At 44.0% G+C, this 19811-nt stretch overlaps 2 protein-coding genes across 4 annotated transcripts in view; one reads left to right on the top strand and one right to left on the bottom strand.

The window, feature by feature from the left end:
- The window catches only part of Tmtc1 (transmembrane O-mannosyltransferase targeting cadherins 1), a 211626-nt gene that overhangs the window by 123473 nt on the left and 68342 nt on the right, over positions 1–19811 (bottom strand). The window lies entirely within an intron of this gene.
- LOC127679427 (40S ribosomal protein S4, X isoform-like) lies at positions 4271–5237 on the top strand. Its single transcript, XM_052175332.1, has one exon. It carries the CDS (start codon positions 4337–4339, stop codon positions 5123–5125), a length of 789 nt encoding a protein of 262 aa, XP_052031292.1. The 5' UTR covers positions 4271–4336; the 3' UTR covers positions 5126–5237.

Raw genomic sequence — 19811 nt, forward strand, 5'->3', positions numbered from 1 at the left:
CCACATACCCAATACTCACAGTTCTCTAGGCAGTTCAACATGATCAACACCTAGTGTGATAGTTTGTATATGCTTGGCCCAGGGAGTGGCACTATTTGGAGGTATGGCCTTGTTGGAGTAGGTGTGGCCTTGTTGGAGTAGGTGTGTCACTGTAGGAGTGGGCTTTAGTACCCTGGTCCTAGTGCCTAGAAGTTAGTCTTCCACTAGCAGCCTTCAGATGAAGATGTAGAACTCTCAGCTTTGCTTGCATGCTGCCATGCTCCTGCCTCGATGGTAATGGACTGAACCTCTGAACTTGTAAGCCAGCCTCAATTAAATACTGTCCTTATAATTTTGCCTTGGTTATGGTGTCTGCTCACAGCAGTAAAACCCTAAGACATCCAGGCACTGCCTGGCCACACTGCTGGTGGGAGAGGTTACTGTTCCCCTCAGTGTCTGTGATGTCTGCTTCATTTGTCATGTCTGTACAGATGAAGGTCAGGCTAGTCTAGTCTGTCTGTCTTTTCCCTGCCCACTTTTATAGTTGATCTTGCTCTAGGGTCTGCACTATAGATCCAGTCTGCTTACATTTAGGGCAGAGAGAAGAAAGACTCACCCAACCATTACCAAACCAACTTTTCCATTTGTGCTTTCAATTAGAGCTCCTCTAAGCACTCTTCATGCTCGACATGTTCAACCTACATGCTCGACAGCAAACTCAAAGCCTCTTCCATGGCTTCGTGTGTTGAGTTTGCTAGTAAGCTAAGCAGAACATCAGGCAGCCTGGGTGTCCCTAAGCAATACATGCCCTAACTACATGGTAATCTACATGGTCTGCAGTCAACACAGATGTCTCAAGAAGCCCACACTACTTATAGAAGGTATCAATGTGGAATAGGCCAACTTAATCCCACCCCTAATCAAAGATCAAATACAGAAAGGACTCGCTGTCTACTGAGGTTTATCATTTCCAACATTGTTGGAATGGGAGAGAAACAAGAGAGTGCTTTCCTAGAAGCTAAAGATTTATTCCATTTTCATGGTACTCTGTGAATTCACCATGGACACATAGGGTATACAATGAATAGACTGTGCACATGCAAGGATGCTGGCTGAGGAGGAGCAACTGAGGTACTGAGGTGGCCCATGCTAGTTCATCTATCTGTGTGCTCAGACACTGACTTTTGTGAGGAAGGGGAGCCTTTTCCAAGCAAAAGGTGCCATGGACCTAAACATCATGTTGTGCCCATGCCTCATGGTTGCAGCTTGCTCCTTTATGGAGAGATGCTTATATGTAACAGAGGCCCTGGTCTCTTACTGGTTAATGCTCCTGGTGTAGTAATGACTTTTACAGAGACTTGTTTCATCCTCTTGGAAGCAGCTTTCATTTGTGGAAGAGGCTAGTATCACATGTGCTAAGTTTCCTGTCACTGGGCCATGGGTAAAGTTACCAAACAAAGAATAGCACTGTTTTTCCCCTCCATCAGAGGTGTTTCCCTTACACATTCAGTTTAGTGCCTTTCCTTTCTTTATTTCCTTTGTTCTCATAAGAAACAATCTTTCTGTCTGGCTGACCTAGACCTCACTTTTGTAGACCAGACTAACCCTGAACTCATAGAGACTGACTTGCCTCTGCCTCCTGGGTGCTAACATTAAAGGTATGAGCCTCCACACCCAGGCATCTCAATGCTCTGTATAGTGGCATTTACTGTGTCACATTCAAGTTTTACATTCCTAAGCATTTAAATTGTTATGCTATCTTTGAACACCCTGCTGATTGCAAGTTCTGATTTCTAACAAAATGTATTCTACCTATCCTAAATTTCATGAAACTGTCTTCAGAATATTATTCAGTATAATGTTTCCATACACAGAAAGTGTTTATACAAGGGGCTGGACCGTCATCAAAGATGGCAGCTAGTCCAATCTGCCTAGTACTTGGCATTCAATGCTATACTGGGAAAGTTAGAAGGGAAAGTCACGCCTAATGATGTCATACCCGGCTGGAACTGGGCAGTGCAATAAAGTGCCAACAGTTAGGCCAAACCTTAATTTGCACAGAATTTAAAGAAAAAATTGGTTTGGTTTTGCTATGGACTCTCGATATTCCTAAGTTGCTGCACCTTTTCTTTTCCCTCTTTCTCCTCTTCCTGTTCCCTGTAAGAGTTTAATTAAAAAAACAAAACAAAACAATACAAAACAAGTGCTTCTCTAGTGGGAGTCATCTATTCTGAACAAATGCAAACTAGAATTTTCTCATCTGTGCTTTGTAGCCGTCTGAGAGGTCTCTGCACCCAACCTGAAGAGCCAATATGGCATTCATTATAAACATTATTTTGTTTAAGTAGCAAAAAGAAAAGGAGGGAAGAAAGGTAAGTGTTTAACAATCACTGGGATGGCAGATTTCCCTCTACAACAAGAAATACAACAGTCTGGTCTAGTATACTATAAAGCTGACCGGCTGATACTTCAAAACCCAAGTTTGAACCAAGCCTACATCCTCAATTACCAGCAGTCTGATGTCTAGATCTACAAACACGTGTATAAATGCTAAACATAATGATACCTAAATAATCAATCTTAGCTACAGACAACCCAAACCAAACATTATACAACACTAAGATACCCAAACCTGAACTCTGACACAGTTACCTGTGCATCCGTGAACAAAGGTATCAGATACTCGTTTTCACTTTGAAATGCTGGCCATACTTAAAGTTCATGGAAGTTTTTTCTCATAAGCTACTGTTGGGAACTCAAGGCCGAATGGACCAGTTTATGTTTAGATAATATAGTGCTATTGTGGTTATCTACAATATATCAGCTAAAATATGGCTGACAGTGTCCTGGGAACCCCCACGTAAACAGTGAAGTAATCTGCTATATATATGTATATGTATGTATGTATGTGTGTGTATACACATGCATATACATATATGTGTATATATGTGTATATGTATTCTCCCCACCATATATATTTTATATATTTTTGGGGGGGGGGCAGAGAGCCACTTCTGTATGGTCCTAACATAGCTTTCAGGTCAGAGGCCCAAGCCCTAGCCTTTGCCAGCCAGCTTCCTGCATGTTCTGTGTGCCTGCTTGTGCCTGGGTACTTGCCAGCAGCTGCCTGCAGACCGTGTGTTGTTAAATATACAATTTAACTGCCCAATCCTTGAAACTTCATTCAACCTCAGCCTCTGTGACCTCCCCTCTCCCTTGCTAGCTTAGGGCATCAGTCCTCACACCCACTCCCTATTTTGTCATGTTTCCCAAGCATCCAAAATCTAATGACCTCAGAGTTATTTTTCTTAGACATGAAGGCTCCAACATCCTAGGTCCTATCACTATGACATCTATGCTCTCACTCACACAGAAGCCACACTGACAACACAGAGAATACTGCATACATAGACCTAAGAAACGTCCAACACAAGCAAGTAAATATTTTGAAGTTGCCTGGGCTATATGAGGAAGCCCTGCCTTAAATGGAAAAATAATTGGGGTGGGGCTGGAGGGAAGGAGGTACTGAACCGTTATCATAGTGATTAAGACAGGCTAGGGTCTCCCACCTCAAGAAAGCCAAAGGCTGGGCTCCCTCCAAGCAGGAAGCAGAGGATTAATGGCAGCTTCCAGGAATATAAAACATCCATATCTACATTGCTGGACAACCTGCTCTCTCAAGTTCCCTCTTCCCTGACAGGTGTCACCAGAATCACACAGGAAGGGATGGACAAGGTAGGATATCTGTGGAAAAAGCTTACTATCTCTGTCTATAACCTTGTCACCATAGCTCATGCCCCCCCACTGTCTGCACAGAAGAGGAAAAAAAGATTTGCTGAAACTTGTGGCCACTTAATAAGGGGCTAGCTGGCTGTAGCACAGGTTCTCTACCTATGGATCACGGCCCCAGGGAGCTTGTCTGATATCTCGAATATCAGATATTTACGTTACGATTCATAATACGTACAGACACGTACACGTAAGCACGTATGCGCGAGCACGCACACGCACGCACAGGCATGCACGTATGCACTCATGCGCACGCGCAGACTAAAGGACTAAATGTAATAAAAATAGTATAAAATATGTATTAAAGTGAGTTTTCTTGACTTTACAGACTGCACTCTCCCTGAAGGCTTGTCATGCTCCTCATCAGGAGTGCAGGCAGAAAAGCCCCTTAACTCAGAACCCTGTCAGCGCCGCTCCTCCGGCCTCCCGCCAGCAGATGGCGCTAAGAAGTCCCGCCTACTCGAAAGGACCCGGATGGGCGGGGTTTCTCGGCTCTGCGCGCGCAGCTCGCTTCACTCCGCTTGTGCTTTGGGAAAGAGAAGGGCGTGTTTCCGCTCACTGCTCCGCCATGGCCCGTGGTCCCAAGAAACACCTGAAGCGTGTGGCGGCCCCGCGTCACTGGATGCTGGACAAACTGACCGGCGTGTTCGCGCCCCGTCCATCTGCCGGTCCGCACCGTCTGCGGGAGTGCCTGCCGCTTGCCATCTTCTTGAGGAACAGGCTCAAGTACGCCCTGACGGGCGACGAGGTGAAGAAGATCTGCATGCAGCGGCTCATTAAGGTCGACGGCAAGGTCAGAACCGACGTGGCCTACCCAGCGGGCTTCATGGATGTCATCAGCATCGACAAGAGCGGCGAGAACTTCCGCCTCGTCTACGACACCAAGGGCCGCTTCGCGGTACACCGCATCACGCCCGAGGAGGCCAAGTACAAGCTGTGCAAGGTGCGGAAGGTCTTCGTGGGTACCAAGGGCATCCCGCACCTCGTGACGCACGACGCGCGCACCATCCGCTACCCTGATCCGCTCATCAAGGTCAACGACACCGTGCAGATCTCGCTAGACAGCGGCAAGATCACCGACGCCATCAAGTTCGATACCGGCAACCTGTGCATGGTAACCGGAGGCGCCAACCTGGGTCGCATCGGCATCATCACCAACCGCGAGCGCCACCCCGGCTCCTTTGACGTGGTCCACGTGAAGGATGCCAACGGCAACGGCTTCGCGACCCGCCTCTCCAACATCTTCGTGATCGGGAAGGGCAACAAGCCGTGGATCTCCCTTCCCCGAGGAAAAGGAATCCGCCTCACCATCGCCGAAGAGAGAGACAAGAGGCTGGCGGCCAAGCAGAGCGGGTGAAGTGGACTCTGAGGGACGTTTTGGGGGGAAGGGGCGTTTAAATTTGTTTATACCTCAAGTTTTTTTTAGCAGCACGTTGAATTAAAAAAGGAAGCAAGCTTCTTTCTGGTCATCTATGTTTCTTCCCGTGCCACACTGTGCCATAATGGGGGAACCACCCAGACGTGTGTTCACCTCATTTTGGAAAAAGAGATGGGTAACGTTCAGGTTAACGTTGATTAACCTCGCCGATAGCTGAACCAGTGGGACTTAATTATTTCTTTAATGTTCCAGGGTTAGGTTTCAAAATTTAAGAAGTCAGTGGGAATTAGAAACTTATGACTTATAAGTCAGCTTCTCCCCTTCTCAGAGGAGAAAAGGAGAAGTGGATAGGAGGGGGCTGGGTGGAGAGGGGGCCGATATTCAGACGTAAAATGAATAATTTAAAAATAAACAAAATTTAGCCTCTTTAACACCCAGAAACTGAAGAGAACCCCAAAAGTTATGAGGTATAAAAATGGGACTGCTGTTCTAACTCCCAGAAAAGTAATTTAGCGAAAATGCTGAAACGTCACATCTAGTTTGGGAACCTGTAGTCCAGTGCCAGGGTATTTAAAACAAAACGTAACTATAAGCATAGTAAATCCAACACAACAAAACACTAAAGCAAGACTTGCAAATAAACTAAATATGAAAGAATTCATTTGCTTTAATACTATACAGCTTATAAGCAGAGTGAAAATAATGTTTTGTTTTTTCCAAGACATGGCTTCTTGGTGTACTCCTGCCTGTCTTGGAACTTGCTCTGCAGACTAGGCTGGTTTTGAACTGGCAAGAGATCATCCTGCCTCTGCCTCTCAAGTGCTGGGATTATAGGTATGTGCTGCTACCACCTGGCAAATTTATTGGCATTTTAATGTCAATGACCAGAAAAATTAAATAATATTTAATTAATAACAGTTTTGCCCTTTTCCACAACAGTTTTACTAGTATTGATTAGAGAAAGAACTTAAATTTCAGATGTTTGTGAACTCCCAGTTAAAGGAAGGTAAGGGTTTTTTTTTCCTCTGTTGTTTTTAGAGTATTTTTAGTGAATACTGCATACAACCAAGGACACAAGTTTTTAAAGATTTGTGGGAGGGACCTGAGCATGTGAATGCAGCTGCCCAGAGGCCAGAAGTTGGTAAATCCCTCTGAAGCTAAGGCTGTAAGCAATTGTGAGCCTCCTGATCTGTGAGTGCTTAGAACAAACGAGACCACTGCAAAGAAAGGTGTGTTAACCACTGTGCCAATGGACTGGCATCTCATTAATTTGCTAATGTTAAAACATACCCAAACCGAGATCACTGGTAAATGTTCCAAGGTGCACTGATCAGCTTTGGTGCGGGAAGATGAGGTCTGGATTTAGGGCTGCAGGTGCAGCTTGTGGTAAGAGTGCCTAGTGCACACAACATGAGCGGGCTTTTGTTTACCGGCATGTATTTGCCTCATCTGTATGCCAGAAGAGGAGTCCTTGGAACTGGGGTTACAGATAGTTACTGGGAAATGAACCTGGGTCCTCCCTCTGCAAGAACCATGAAAACTGAGCAGTTTCTCCAACACAGGGGAAGGCTTGTGTCAGGCCTCAAAAGTGGAAATCAGAGGATAACCTGGGAATTTGTCCCCTGTGTCCACTATGTAGGTTCTGGGAATCAAACTCCAGTCATTAGTCTTATCTGCAGAGCCATTTGCCAGCCCTATCCTAGATGGTTTCCATTGCTAGCACCATGAAAATAATCTCTAAAGGCAGACTGACCTGGATTTAAATACTGGCTGCTTCCACCTAGGTTTGAGCTGCAGGTTGTAGCAAGAATGGGAGCAAAACATAGATGTACATGTACACACATGTACACACAGTTGGCTAGCACTGTGCTCTAAAAATCACTGAAAATCACTGCAGTGAAAACATGGAATTTTTTCTACCTCAACAGTAACAGAAGGGGATGTTTTAGACAGGCTATTCTGTGTTCAATAATTTTTTTTTTTTTTTGAGACATGGTTTTCCTAGGCCTGGAGGGTCTTGAGTTTCCTGTATAGCCAAGGTTAACCTTGAACTTCTGATTCTCCTGTCTGCTTGGATTGCAGGCTTATTCTCATCAGACCAGGTTTGGGTGGTGCTGGGGACAGAACCCGGGGCTTCCTGAACACTATGCAAGCAAGAGTTGCATTGCTAGCTCATAACTGACTTTAAGCTCTGGAACATGGGCCTTCAGGCTTCATTTAAATCAGAGAAAAATAAATCAAGTTTTTCTTGTCTAAAACAGCATCCAAACCTAGGTCTCAAGGGTATGTTTACTCAACTAACACACATGAAATGTGCATCTCTGAAGGGTTTGGAGATAGCGCCTTTTTCTCAGAGATCCACCTGACTCTGCCTGCCCAGTGCTAGGATCAAAGTCGTGAACCACAGATCCTTTTTTTTTAACTTCAAATTTTTTATAAAGTACACGGAGCAGCATACTGAGAGTCACAGGCTTGTTTTGTCCATTCCGCCCCGCAAAGAGCATGAGCACCCATGTGCGCATGCGCATGGCTACAGCTACTTCTTTGAAGCAGGACCTCTCAATCACACCCAGAGCTCATTGATCTGGCCAGTCTTTCCTGTCCTCTTGCTCTGAGGATTTGGTCTCGGCCTCCAAGGCTGAAATTACAGGCAACTGTCAAGCACACCCACAGTTCAAGTGGGTCTTCAGGATCTGAACTCCCATCCTAACTCTTTCACGGGAAGTGCTTAGATCACTCTTCTACTTTCTGGACCAGATGCTGGTGAGTTTGTTTTTAAAGCTTTCCCAAACATCCAGGACTTTAGAATGCCAAGTCAGGACGTTTGCAGGGACATTCATTACCCTCCAGAATTGCTGAGTGATTGCGGGGATCCCATGCTCTCGACACTATTCTCATCCAGGGCTCTGAGTGGGATTAAACTGCATTAATGCTCACGGCTCAACTGCTCTGTTGTCTGGAACATATAAATTACGGGGTGGAACACTGCATAGTTAACCAAGCCCTTTATTTGAGCACGTCTACACCCCCAGTATCATACTCACACCTGTTTCTGCTGACCCTAATTGGTATCCAGTCTGTGATGTGCATGAAACCCTAAGTGGCATCTGAAGCCAAGCCCTTTGGGCATAAGTATCATTGTAAAAAACCAACAACAACAAAAACAACAACAAATAAAAACCAAACCAAACAAAAGACCCTATTCACTGCGGAGGCTCTTAAAGCATGTTTGTAATACCCAGTGGAAGGGGAGGGGGACTTGCTAGTAAATTCAGGGGAAGGTAATGGACTTCGAGGACCGAGCGAGTGCCACAAGCGAGTACACAAGTTCTGTACTTCAAACATACGGCTTTTCTTATGAGATGAGATGGGAGGAAAACATGTAATTCGAGTCTCAAAATAGCCTAAACCAAGCACCAGGCATTGCATGAGATAGGAATCTCTATTTATTTATAAGCCCAATTACTAAGGCATATTGCCTCGGCATCTTATATATGAAGTGTGACAATAAGGAAATGAGATCAGGCTTTTTCTGTTATTTGGCTCATAAACTGGCACTGATGGAATTTTCAAAATAAGAGTTTCTAAACAATATTAAAGAGCTGAGGATGATGAGTGGAACAAGTTTATAGCCAAGACCACTACCAAAGATAAGAGTCCTCTTACTGTGTAGCTCTGATTTCTGTACTGAAATCAGCCATAGCCCTTGATCTACATAGGTCACATATAACGTCAATCTGATAATAAATTCAAATGGTGAAGATATACCCTTCCCCTCCTTTTTCTTTAGTTTTGTAAATCCTGAAAGCCATAGTCCAGTGGCTTAATTTCTGGTATTACAATAGGAAAGTCCTTCAAATATACATGTTATCTGACTGTGCTGGAGGTGGGGGAAATGCCATCCTTTGAGACTAGGATTAAACAATTTGTGGCTGGAGAGTGGGTTCCGTAGAGATTTATGGTCTCCCATGGAGATGAGTTCCCAGCACCTGTTTAGGACTGTCATAGCTGCCTCTAATTCCATCCCCAGGGGACTTAAAGTCCTCTTCTGGCCTAAGATGGTCTAAGATCTGTCCTTATTTCTTCTTTCTCTCCCCTCCCTCCCCCCTCCATCTCTGTCTTCCTGACTTTTTCTTTCCTGTCATTGTTTTTGTGGTACTGAGGATCAGATATGCTAGGCAACCATTCTACCAATGAGCTTTATCTCCAGCCCTCCTACTTTTGCATTAAAAATCTTATTTGACAGTTGTCTAAAGTATGTACACACACACACACACACACACACACACACCATATTCCCTCAATCCCTTCTTTCCCCAGCTCTCTTTTATACTTTGTATTTTGAGACAGGGTTTTACTAGGTTGTTCAGGATGGCCTTGAACACACTGTAGCACAGACTGGTCTTAAATTTTTGATCCCCCTTATCCTCCTGAGATACTGGGATTACAGGCCTGTATCTATTCTATAAATAGAAGTCTATTTCTATTCACCTCAGATACAGAGGGCCAAACAGGCCAAATGAACAATCCTAAGTGTAAGTAGATGAACCAGTGAGTCAGTGAGGCTGACTTAGAGAAGGAATATGGGCGGGGTCACAAGAGCATGGGGGATGTGGGCGGGGTCACAGGAGCATGGGCAGCCAAACCATCAAAGTGTCTCCATATGCAGAACTGTCGCTGCTTACACATCCCAGGAAGGAGCCCAGGTGCCAGATGTTGTCCTCCTTTCCTTGGGGGGGGGGGGTGTTAATGAGCCCAGCGTAGCCAGAGTCTCCATGTGGTAAGCAGGGTTCAGCAACACAGCTCTCATTTTTTCTCGGCTCGAAGAACTGTCCATCCCAAGCAAGCACTGTGAGGTGAGCCGGTGAGCTGGCACATGATTTCATTACTCTGAACACAGAGCTTCCAAACCAATCACTGTCACCATCTCGCCAGTGCATCCGTGAGAATGTGAGCTAGCTTTTGAAGCACCGCATGTATTCTTTTTAATAAGGTGTCTTATTAACGACACACACCCACACCACACACCTGCTTTATTCTCATTTCTTTCCTTCATTATTTCACTTTTCTCCTCAACGCTTCCTACCGGCTGTCCCCTCCTCTCATAGTATGCTATATACCGTTCTTGATTAGGGGAAAAAATATATTAAACATCTGTGTGTGTGTACACACACACACATACCCGAGTCAAGGAGTGATAATAAGTTAACAATATAAGTCTATCTGGACTGCCTAACAGGACTCAGTCAGTACTGTCAGTTGTTAGTGGAAGTGAGACACCACTAGGATGTCTGGAACAAATAAGCGAATAAGTAAATAAATGACCACAGGAGCACCGTGTAAGTAGAGCTGAGTGAACTTTACATGTTGGGATATGTTAACTGCTGTAGCTAGCTTGGAAGAATTTGGGGGTGGAGGAAGACCTCAGCACATAGTTCAGCTCTGCATCTCCTAGGGACTTGGGCATCCTTCTAAGAAAGAAAAAGTTAGGACTGTTTATTCTGGGATGGATAGAGCAGTGTTATCCATGACACTCCACATGTCTGGTTTCTGAACACGGGTAAGTTCGATTTGCTGTAGAAAAAAAAATGTACTTTGTACAAATCTCCAAAATACCAAACTGCATTAAAGAAAGCCCATACAGAGGATCAAGTCCTTTCTCATTCAGTTTCTGTGAAGCATCTAGGAAAAGCAAATTCACAAAGACAAGCGGATGCTGGTTGCCTTGGGCCGGAGTTGGGAGTAAGAGTGATTGCTCATGTTAAGATAGCTCTGTTGGTGGCTGAACTTGCAGAGACTAGACTGAAGAACAGTTCTTACAATTCTATGGATCCATTACCAATGTTACCTTGCATATTTAAGATGAATGGACTGTACAAAAGAAATTACCCTCATTGAACCTTTAAAAATACTTTATTAGTCTCATTTTCTATGAGAGCAATACATACTCGGACCTGTTCACCAGCTAGCTTCCACTGTGAAATTAGGGAAATATTTTCATGCAAAAATCCCAACAGCCTGGGCTAAAAACCCAGCATTTTAGATGTTCTAGTTTTGCTCTCCTGGCATTTGTAGAAAAGACATATATCCATGAGATATATTCTTCATGCAGTATACTTCAGCTTTTTTAATATTAATAGGTGTGTCAAGAGTAGCTTGTTTTACATGTTTTCTCTCTAAAGCAAACACTGCCTGTGACTTAGGTAACTGGCATTGATATGATAAAAACTGGCCTTATAACCTTTGCTAACAGGCCACACTGGATGGCAGTGATCAACCTCATGTCTACACACTACCTGTGGGTAAATTTACAGCATACGCCATGCATGTTCTCAGGGACCAGCTTGCGACTATCATACATTCGTTCTTCGAAGAACCATTGCTGGGCCCTGTGTGCACTAAGTTCTGTGGCTACTACAACAAATTACCCCAAGCATAAAGGCTTAAAGCTACTCCATTTTGTTTTCCCTCATTTCCAAAGGTAAGCTGTTACTAGGGCTCTGTTCCCTCTGAAGGTCTGGGTAAACTGCCCCTCCCCCTACCTAGTCCCTTCCAGCTCCTGGTGACACCAGCACATTCTTCTCCTGCCTGCAGCAGTCACTCCAGCCTCCATGTGTGCACTGACTTCTCTCTACCTCTGTCTTCCAAGGTTACAGGACCATCCTGAGGAGCAATAAGTACCTCGGGTAATCCAGGACACTATCATAGGTCCTTAGATTTGCACAAGGATGGACATTCAGAGAGCTGCCCCTTAATTTGCTACACTATATAAACAAAATCCATTTAAAAAATATTTCAAAAGGCTTGACAGGACGAATATCAAAAAGCGAATAATTGGTCTAGTGGTGTGGCTCAGAGGTACAGTTTCTGCTTATCCTTCGTTTGTTGGATCTCTGACATCAAAATAAAAATAAATTAAGTTAAAGAGATAAAACAGTGTATCTGCCTTGCCCATTTATCTCTGACTGGGAAATAGCTTTCTTTTTTGAAACATAAGCCTTCAACTTGAATTATGTAGGAAGGTTTTGTGATGGATTTGAGTATGGCCCATTGAGAAAATAGGAAGCAACCTCTTCCATGACTGAAATAAACAACTTACTGAGGCATGAGGGGATGCACTTCTTCCTGTGCTGTCTGCCTTTGCCCATCTCTTTGTGACTGATGGCAGTTATTTTCCACGACTCCTGTCTCTCTCCAGCAGTGTTTTTCCAAAGGAGGTGTGTTTGCATATACCTCAGGCTGGAGTAAAGCACTGTAATGAACTGTGACAGTATGAAGTCAGCCCTTCTTTATCACAGCCTTCAGTACGGAAGCATTATCATCTCTGTCACGCCACAGTGTATCAGGGGAAAAGACAGAAGGGGCCACACAGAGCTGGCTCTGAGCCAGTACAGAGTATGGGAAAATAAGAGTGGTTCTGCAGTTTTGATGCCTTAGAATAAATAACTAAAATAATGTATTGGTCTGTGTTTCCAAAATGAGAGCAAATGGGAAAGACGTATAGCTTCTGAGACCTAAAAACTCAAACAGTCCAGTTGGAGCCTCACAGGCACTGGGACACGTCCCTCCTCATATCAATGTTTAGCGGCACACCAAGAAATCTGGTGACTGTTAAAAGAAATGTTTTGATTTTCCAAGATCTGAGGCCATCTCATTCACCCCAACGAAACCCCTTTCCCACACTCTGCCAGTGCTCTGCACAGAAGGGAACCTTCAGAAACACAATTTCCAAGCAAACTAAGGGACAGAGTGGGAGCGTTTGTTGTATTCTTTGGCACTTCTATATCATCTGTTTTCAAAGGTGAGCAAACATGTTGCATCTCCTGGGATTACATGATTCCAATGATATACTGAACACCAAGGTGCAAGATCTGTGTGAACCTAGGAATTAGCATCAACGTAAAACCTACAGTAGTTGCTGGTTTTATTTAAAAAAAAAAAAAGCATTTTAAAATCAAGGCTTACTGGTGCTTTATCAAGCTACGCTATTATTTTTTAAAGTTTATGGGATGAGTAGCATTTGCGAAGCTGAGCTTCAACCTTAGCACTGAGGGAAAAAATAATAAACTATTGCGTGTTATACTAGGCTGTTAACAAATATCAGGGTGAAATATGACTACAAAGGAGGTATTAAAATAAGAAAATATCAAGAAAAAAATCTGATATATGAAAGAGGCATTCCATATGAATTGGTACTATTTTGTAAAGTAAAATTTTCATTTTTATTTACAATTCACACTCAAACTTTGAAGAACTTAGTTCATTGTCGAAAATGACACAGAAGAAATATAATTTTAATAGAAAAGCAAACTGAGAGGATGTAAAAGCTTTGGAACATGAGAGTCTATAGAAATACCACCTTGAAAATCCTCCTCATTCATTTTAGAAGTTACTCGCTTATCCACAGGTGGCTTAGACTGTGAATTTCTGTATCAGGAGAAAGAAAGACCCACAGATTGAAGCTGGCCTGCTGCTTATTTTTATAAATAACATTTTATTGGGATGCCAAAAAGGTAGAAGTGTAAACTCCCAGGTAAGTGGGAGGGAGGCCTTACTTACATTACTGCCTCAGAGCTCTGAACTGTCACCTCTGACCTCCCCATCTCAGGGGAGCATTCAGGCCCCCACCATGGAGCACCACTTTGGCTGAGTCTTGAGGAAGACTGGGCAAAGTTCTTTGGGAAGTTGAAAGGCCTGGATGTCACTAGGGACCCCTCTGAGGATTGTAGCTGGTAGTTCCGGCTATGTTTGCTGCTTCCCATTTATTGCCATGCCTACGAGTCCCCACTGCTGGACTCAGTGGCTTGCTGTGCCTTCTCACGATGGACCCATGAGCCAAAATAAGTCCTTCCCTTTCTTATACCGTTTCCATTAGGTTTTCTGTCACAGGGATAAGAAGCAACTGACATCTGGCAGATTCTTGTGTGTTTGCCATCTGGCAGGATGCAGAAGTCAGAGAAAGAAAGGATGCTGTCACTGGCCAACTTTGAATACGTTTCCTTCCCTCTAGTTGACTCCTGCTTCTCCCCTTCCAGCCACTGACACGTAGCAGAGCACCCTCTGTGATGGTCTGTATATCCTCTGCCCAGTGAATGGCACTATTAAAGTGTGGCCCTTTTGGAGCAGGAGTGGCCTTGTTGGAGTAGGTGTGTCACTGTGGGTAAGGGCTTTAAGACCCTCATCCTAGCTGCCTGGAAGCCAAGTCTTCCACTAGCAGCCTTCAGATGAAGATGTAGAACACTCCTCTCTGCCCACATTGCCTGCCTGGATGCTGCCATGCTCTTGCCTTGATGATAATGGAATGAACCTCTGAACCTGTAAGTCAGCCCCCAATTAAATGTTGTCCTTGTAAGAGTTGCCTTGGTCATGGTGTCTGTTCACTGCAGTAAAACCCAAACTAAGACACCCTCAAAAACTCATTCCCCTTCCCAGGAACATGCCTCTGTTATAGATGTGCCTCCTTGAGGGTTCCAAGCGACCATGATAGCATTCTCTCACAACTCTGACAAGTATTCAAGATTGGGATCGGAAGGTTATTCTCTAAGAAAGTATCTGGAATCTAAAGTAACAATCTTAGTAAGAGATCTATGCCTCGGTCTGAGCCCTCCAGAAAAGCAGAAACCCACATAGCCTGCATATGCACAGAAGTGTCTGTATTGTAAGAATCTTAGTCATGTGATGAGGGAGACTCATGACTATCAATGTTCCAGTCTACCTCCAAGGAAAGGAGAGTGGATAAATTCAACATCTGCTGGCTGAGGAACTCCTTCTTTTGTTCTATTCAGACTTTTAACTGAGGGCCACCCATGATATCAAGTATCTGCTTTACTGAGAACTCACTGATTAAAATATTCATCTCAAACCCAAATGTCCTCAACACTAACATTTAGAATATTGGGCAAAACTTCAGAGCACACTCAGTCCAGTCAAGGTGACACCCAAAAGAGATGCCACACTGGATCTGGATACGAAGTGTCTTCCAAAAGGCTCATATCAAAGGTTTGGTCCCCAGAGTGGGTTTGGTCGCCACTTCTGAAAGGTGACTGACCAATGAAGTGGGTCATGGAGAATGTGCCTTGAGAGGGTGTATCTCACCCTCTTCCTCTTCCTCCCACTACTTCCCAGATCCCATGAGGTGAGCATCTATGCTCTGATGTGCTTCCACCCATGTTCTGCCTTGCTACAGGCTCAGGACCAATGATACTAAGGAAGCATGGGCTCAGATTTCTGAACCTGCAACCTCAGGTCAGTCTGGCTTGTTTTTAATTGCTTTACACTGGGCAGTGAGGTGACTCATCGAGTAAAGACCCTTAAGGCCAAACCAGACCACCGGAGAGCAATCCCTGGGGCACACGGGGTGGAAGGAAAGAACACAGAATTGCCCTCTGAGTTCCACATACACACTGGCACATGCGAATATAATGTGCACACATGTACAAATGTGCAAATAAATAAAAAACATAATAAAATCTTAAAATTACTTTCCTCAGCATTTGTCAGAACAGCTTCAAAAGCCACCTGGCATACCTAGTACCTCACAGCAGTGTCTGAGAGTAAAAGCCCTGTAATTCTCATGCTTCTCAGTCACAGCTGAATCTTTTGCAACAAGGAGCATTTCATTATTCAGTCCCTTCAGGTGATGACTTAAATGGCTTCCCTAACAGAGGCACAGGTCAGCCTCTGCCTTCCTATCTGATACTGAGGCTGATAGTAGGAGCTGGGGATGTAGCTTAGTTGACAGAGGGCCTGCTCTCCAGCACAGCAGAAACCTAGCATGGTGTCTGGGCCTGTAATCCCAACCCTCAAATACTAGAAGTAGGAGAATCAGAAACTCAAGGGCATCTTTGGCTACACAGTGAATCTGAGGCCTGCCTGGGCTACATAAGAAAAATAGCAACACAAACAAAACCAAAGACCTCTGGTATTATACATTACTATGTCACCAGATCTAAATCAACCCTCCCCCATCTTGCATGGGCATGAAGGGGTGTTCAGGATCCTGTTATACAACCCTGAGATTTTGTTAGAGATCCCGGGAGTCCAACTCCTGTTTTTAAAGCCAAGAGATAAACAGGGAAAGAGAGAGTTAACTCTGACTAGTAGAAGGATCCCTGTACTCCCCAGCTGTGAACCATCAAGCTTGTCAGATTCCCTCCAGGAAACTCCTGCCGCTTTATTGGGATGAATGGGAAACAGGATTTTGACTTTTTGATAGGTGAGGCTATAAATCCACCATCAAGACTGCAGAGGACCAGCTGGGCTTACGTACACAAGCTGCATCTTTAATTATGGACCCCACAAGATGTAGAGCTCAGAAATGCCCCATTGTGTTCCTAGCAGAGCGGGGAGAGATGGGCCCACGGGATAATGGCCAAGGATTCCATTTTTTTAAAAGAGCACAGAGAAAGGCAAGAGCAACTATGCAGAGTGAGGCCCTGGGCACCCTGGTGTATGGACCTGCAGGTAGCAGTGTGCACAGAAAGGCCCTGCATACCCTGGTGTGTCAATTTGGAAATAATTTGCTTATGCATAGTTCTTTCTCATGGTGAGTCACAATTTTGTAGCTTTCTCTGAATTTTATGTCTAAGTTATTTTTTTTTTTTTGGTATAAAAATGAATAACCCAGTCAGGCATAGTGGTGTGCACTTTTAATCCCAGCACTTAGGAAGCAGGGACAAGCCAATCTCTGTGAGTTTGAGGCCAGTCGGGTTGATATAGGGATAGATAATGAGATTGTATCTCTTAATTAATTAAGTAATTTGGGGAAAGGACAGAAAGGAGGGGAAGATGATGAAGAAATCCAGTTCTGAGAAAATTATGTTTTGGCATCTCTTTCTTTTTTGTAATTTAGGTATGTATGTATATGTATCGTGTGTGTGTGTGTGTGTGTGTGTGTGTGTGTGTGTGTATGTATGTATGTAAGGTATGTATGTAAGGTATGTATGTATGTATGAATGAGGGGGGCATATGTGTATCATGGTACATGTATGTGATAGTCCGAGGGGAACTTAGGGCAGTAAGTTCTTTCTATGATGTGGGACCCAGGAATCCAACTAGGGTCTACAGGCTTGGCACAAGTGCCTTTGCTGGCTGAGCCTGCCTGAGCTCCAGTCCATTTTATGGGAAGAAAAAAATTAAAATTACAAAAAGGAATATGGACGGAGACATAGCTCTTGTTGGGTATGGTGATGCTTGCTAGAAATGCTGGCACAGGAAGGCAGGGACAAGACTCCTGGAGACTCACTGACCAGCTAGGTTAGTCAGTTGCCAATCCTTAGGTTCCAGATGGGAAATCCTGATTCAAAAGCTAAGGAGTGTAGTTCCAGAGGAACAACAACCAGGGTAGGGTTGACCTCTGGTACACACACACACACAGAGCATGATACTACATAATAGAATAAAAAGTATCACATAGGCAGAAGCATCTTCTACAGTTGTCTTCAGTGTTCTTTGTGAGAACTAGAGACTGCATTGAAACAAAAGCCAAAATAAGACAAAGATGAAATGTACAGAATCACATGTGCAAAAGGAAAATTTTCCTGGCTAATAAAATGCTTCAGTGGCATACTCAGTGAAAAAAAGGTTTTAATTGGTGAAGTATCAGCCCAAACTACTTCCAAATGCTCACCAGGTGGTATAGAACCCCCTTTTACAGGAAACCCGCATTTCTGTTCTGTGATGTTCCTAACTGTGTTTGACAGCGTTTTACTTGGTCTCTTTAAATTCAGCTAGCTCCTTAACCCCCTTGTCAAACAAGGACCGTGAAGAGGATTATGCGTGTTGGAGGAAAACATGACATTTTTTGTAGTTGTAGAGTTTCCTAAGAACATAGTTTATGGGCTACAAAAATGTGGCTGTGTGGTTAAAAACACTTGCTGCTCTTGTAAGAGAACCGGGGTTCAGTTCCCAGCACCCACATCAGGCAGCTTACAATCACAGGTAACTCCAGTTCCTCAGGGAATCCAGTGTCCTTTTCTGGTTCACAGTGATTCGAACCATCCATGAATTATACATGTGCTCACACACACAAAGAAAATCTAAAAATCTAAAAATAAAGACCATGGCTTATTAATTCTATACCTCTTACCATGGGCTGTTCTAAGACATCCTCAAAAAGTGTTCAGTGCATTAGACTGAGCTTTTTAATCTGCCAGACAGAACCAAGTGCCTACAGAGATGATCAAATAATCATGGAACATTCCTGAGTCCGCCTATCCTCTCCTTTAAAACAGGAATAAGCCCTAGATTCAAGCCCTCACACTACATAAACCATGAGTCATGTAATCCCTACATTGGGGATAGAGAAGCAAAAGGATTGGGAGCATGGAGTTCAGGGCCAGATTGAGATACAGACCCCCAATAGAAAGCAAGAAAGAAAGCAAGAAAGCAAGAAAGCAAGAAAGCAAGAAAGCAAGAAAGCAAGAAAGAAAGGAAGAAAGGAAGAAAGAAAGAAAAGAAAGGAAGGAAGGAAGGAAGGAAGGAAGGAAGGAAGGAAGGAAGAAAGGAAGAAAGAATAAAATAAGCAAAAAAAAAAAAAAAAAAAAAAAAAAAAAAAAAAAAAAAACCAAAACTGCAACCTTCTCTCACTATATATGTGGTCAAGGCTGGGATAGATGGCTCAATAGTTAAGAGTACTTGCTGCTCTTGCAAAAGACCCAAGTTTGTTTCCCAGCCCCACTTGGTAATCTATCTCCCGTTCCAGAGGACTTCACACCCTCTTCTGGCCTCCACAGGTACTACATGCGAACAGTGCACATAGGCACACAGAGACACAGAAAACAAGAGTAAATAAATTTTGTTTTAAAAATGCAAATTAACCTGTTAGGCCAAAATGTATGACATAGTAAACCTGTTTCTTGGCACATGGTCCCCCACAAAAGTCACCATTGTGCAATATGCATCACTGGGACGGGAAAAGAGATAGACAACAGGAATGCCGGAAGGCCCAGACACTTCACAAGTTGTGGGGGTGGGGTGGGGTGGGGTAGGGTGGTGAAAGGTATTTTAAGTAAACTTCTCTATTCATATGTGCATCTCAAACTGATGGTACTTATGTGGAAAGGCCCAGCTTACCAAAATAAGCTCATTCGTAAGTTTTCATTGTGGTAGAAAAATAGATACATGGATGAATAAGTAAAAGCATGTGCACGTTAATGTGTGGGGGCGCACGCCTGGAACTCAGCCACCCAGGGGGCTGAAGGCTGAGGCAGGACAGCAAGGCAAACAGGCCAACAACAACAACAACAACAACAACAACACATGAAAGAAAAAAGAGGGGTGAGCCCCGTGCATGTTTGCCATTAAGCCTGCCACTCTGTAAGCCCGAGAGCTTTCCCCATTCTTGCTGAATGGGCTCGGGTTACAATTCTGCCCATTGTCCAGGGTTGGGCCAGTCAGTGGGTGTTGCACGGCGGGCACCTCTGCCTCCCAGACCTCATCAGGCCGGTCAAAAGGCTGCCAGGCCCTCCTTGCCAACAGCCTGAGACTCTGCCTAAGACATTCTCCCTCACAGACGCCAAACATACTAAAAGTCTTAAAGTGCCTTTCATCCCTTTGGGCTATTTTTAATTTTACCCTAAAAACTATCCTAGCAATAATTCTCATCTTGTATAAGATTCCTGAATAACTCAAATGAACGTAAAAACTTTAAAAGAAAATACATTAT

Source organism: Apodemus sylvaticus, chromosome 2 (assembly GCF_947179515.1).
Source record: "Apodemus sylvaticus chromosome 2, mApoSyl1.1, whole genome shotgun sequence".
Lineage (NCBI taxonomy): Eukaryota > Metazoa > Chordata > Mammalia > Rodentia > Muridae > Apodemus > Apodemus sylvaticus.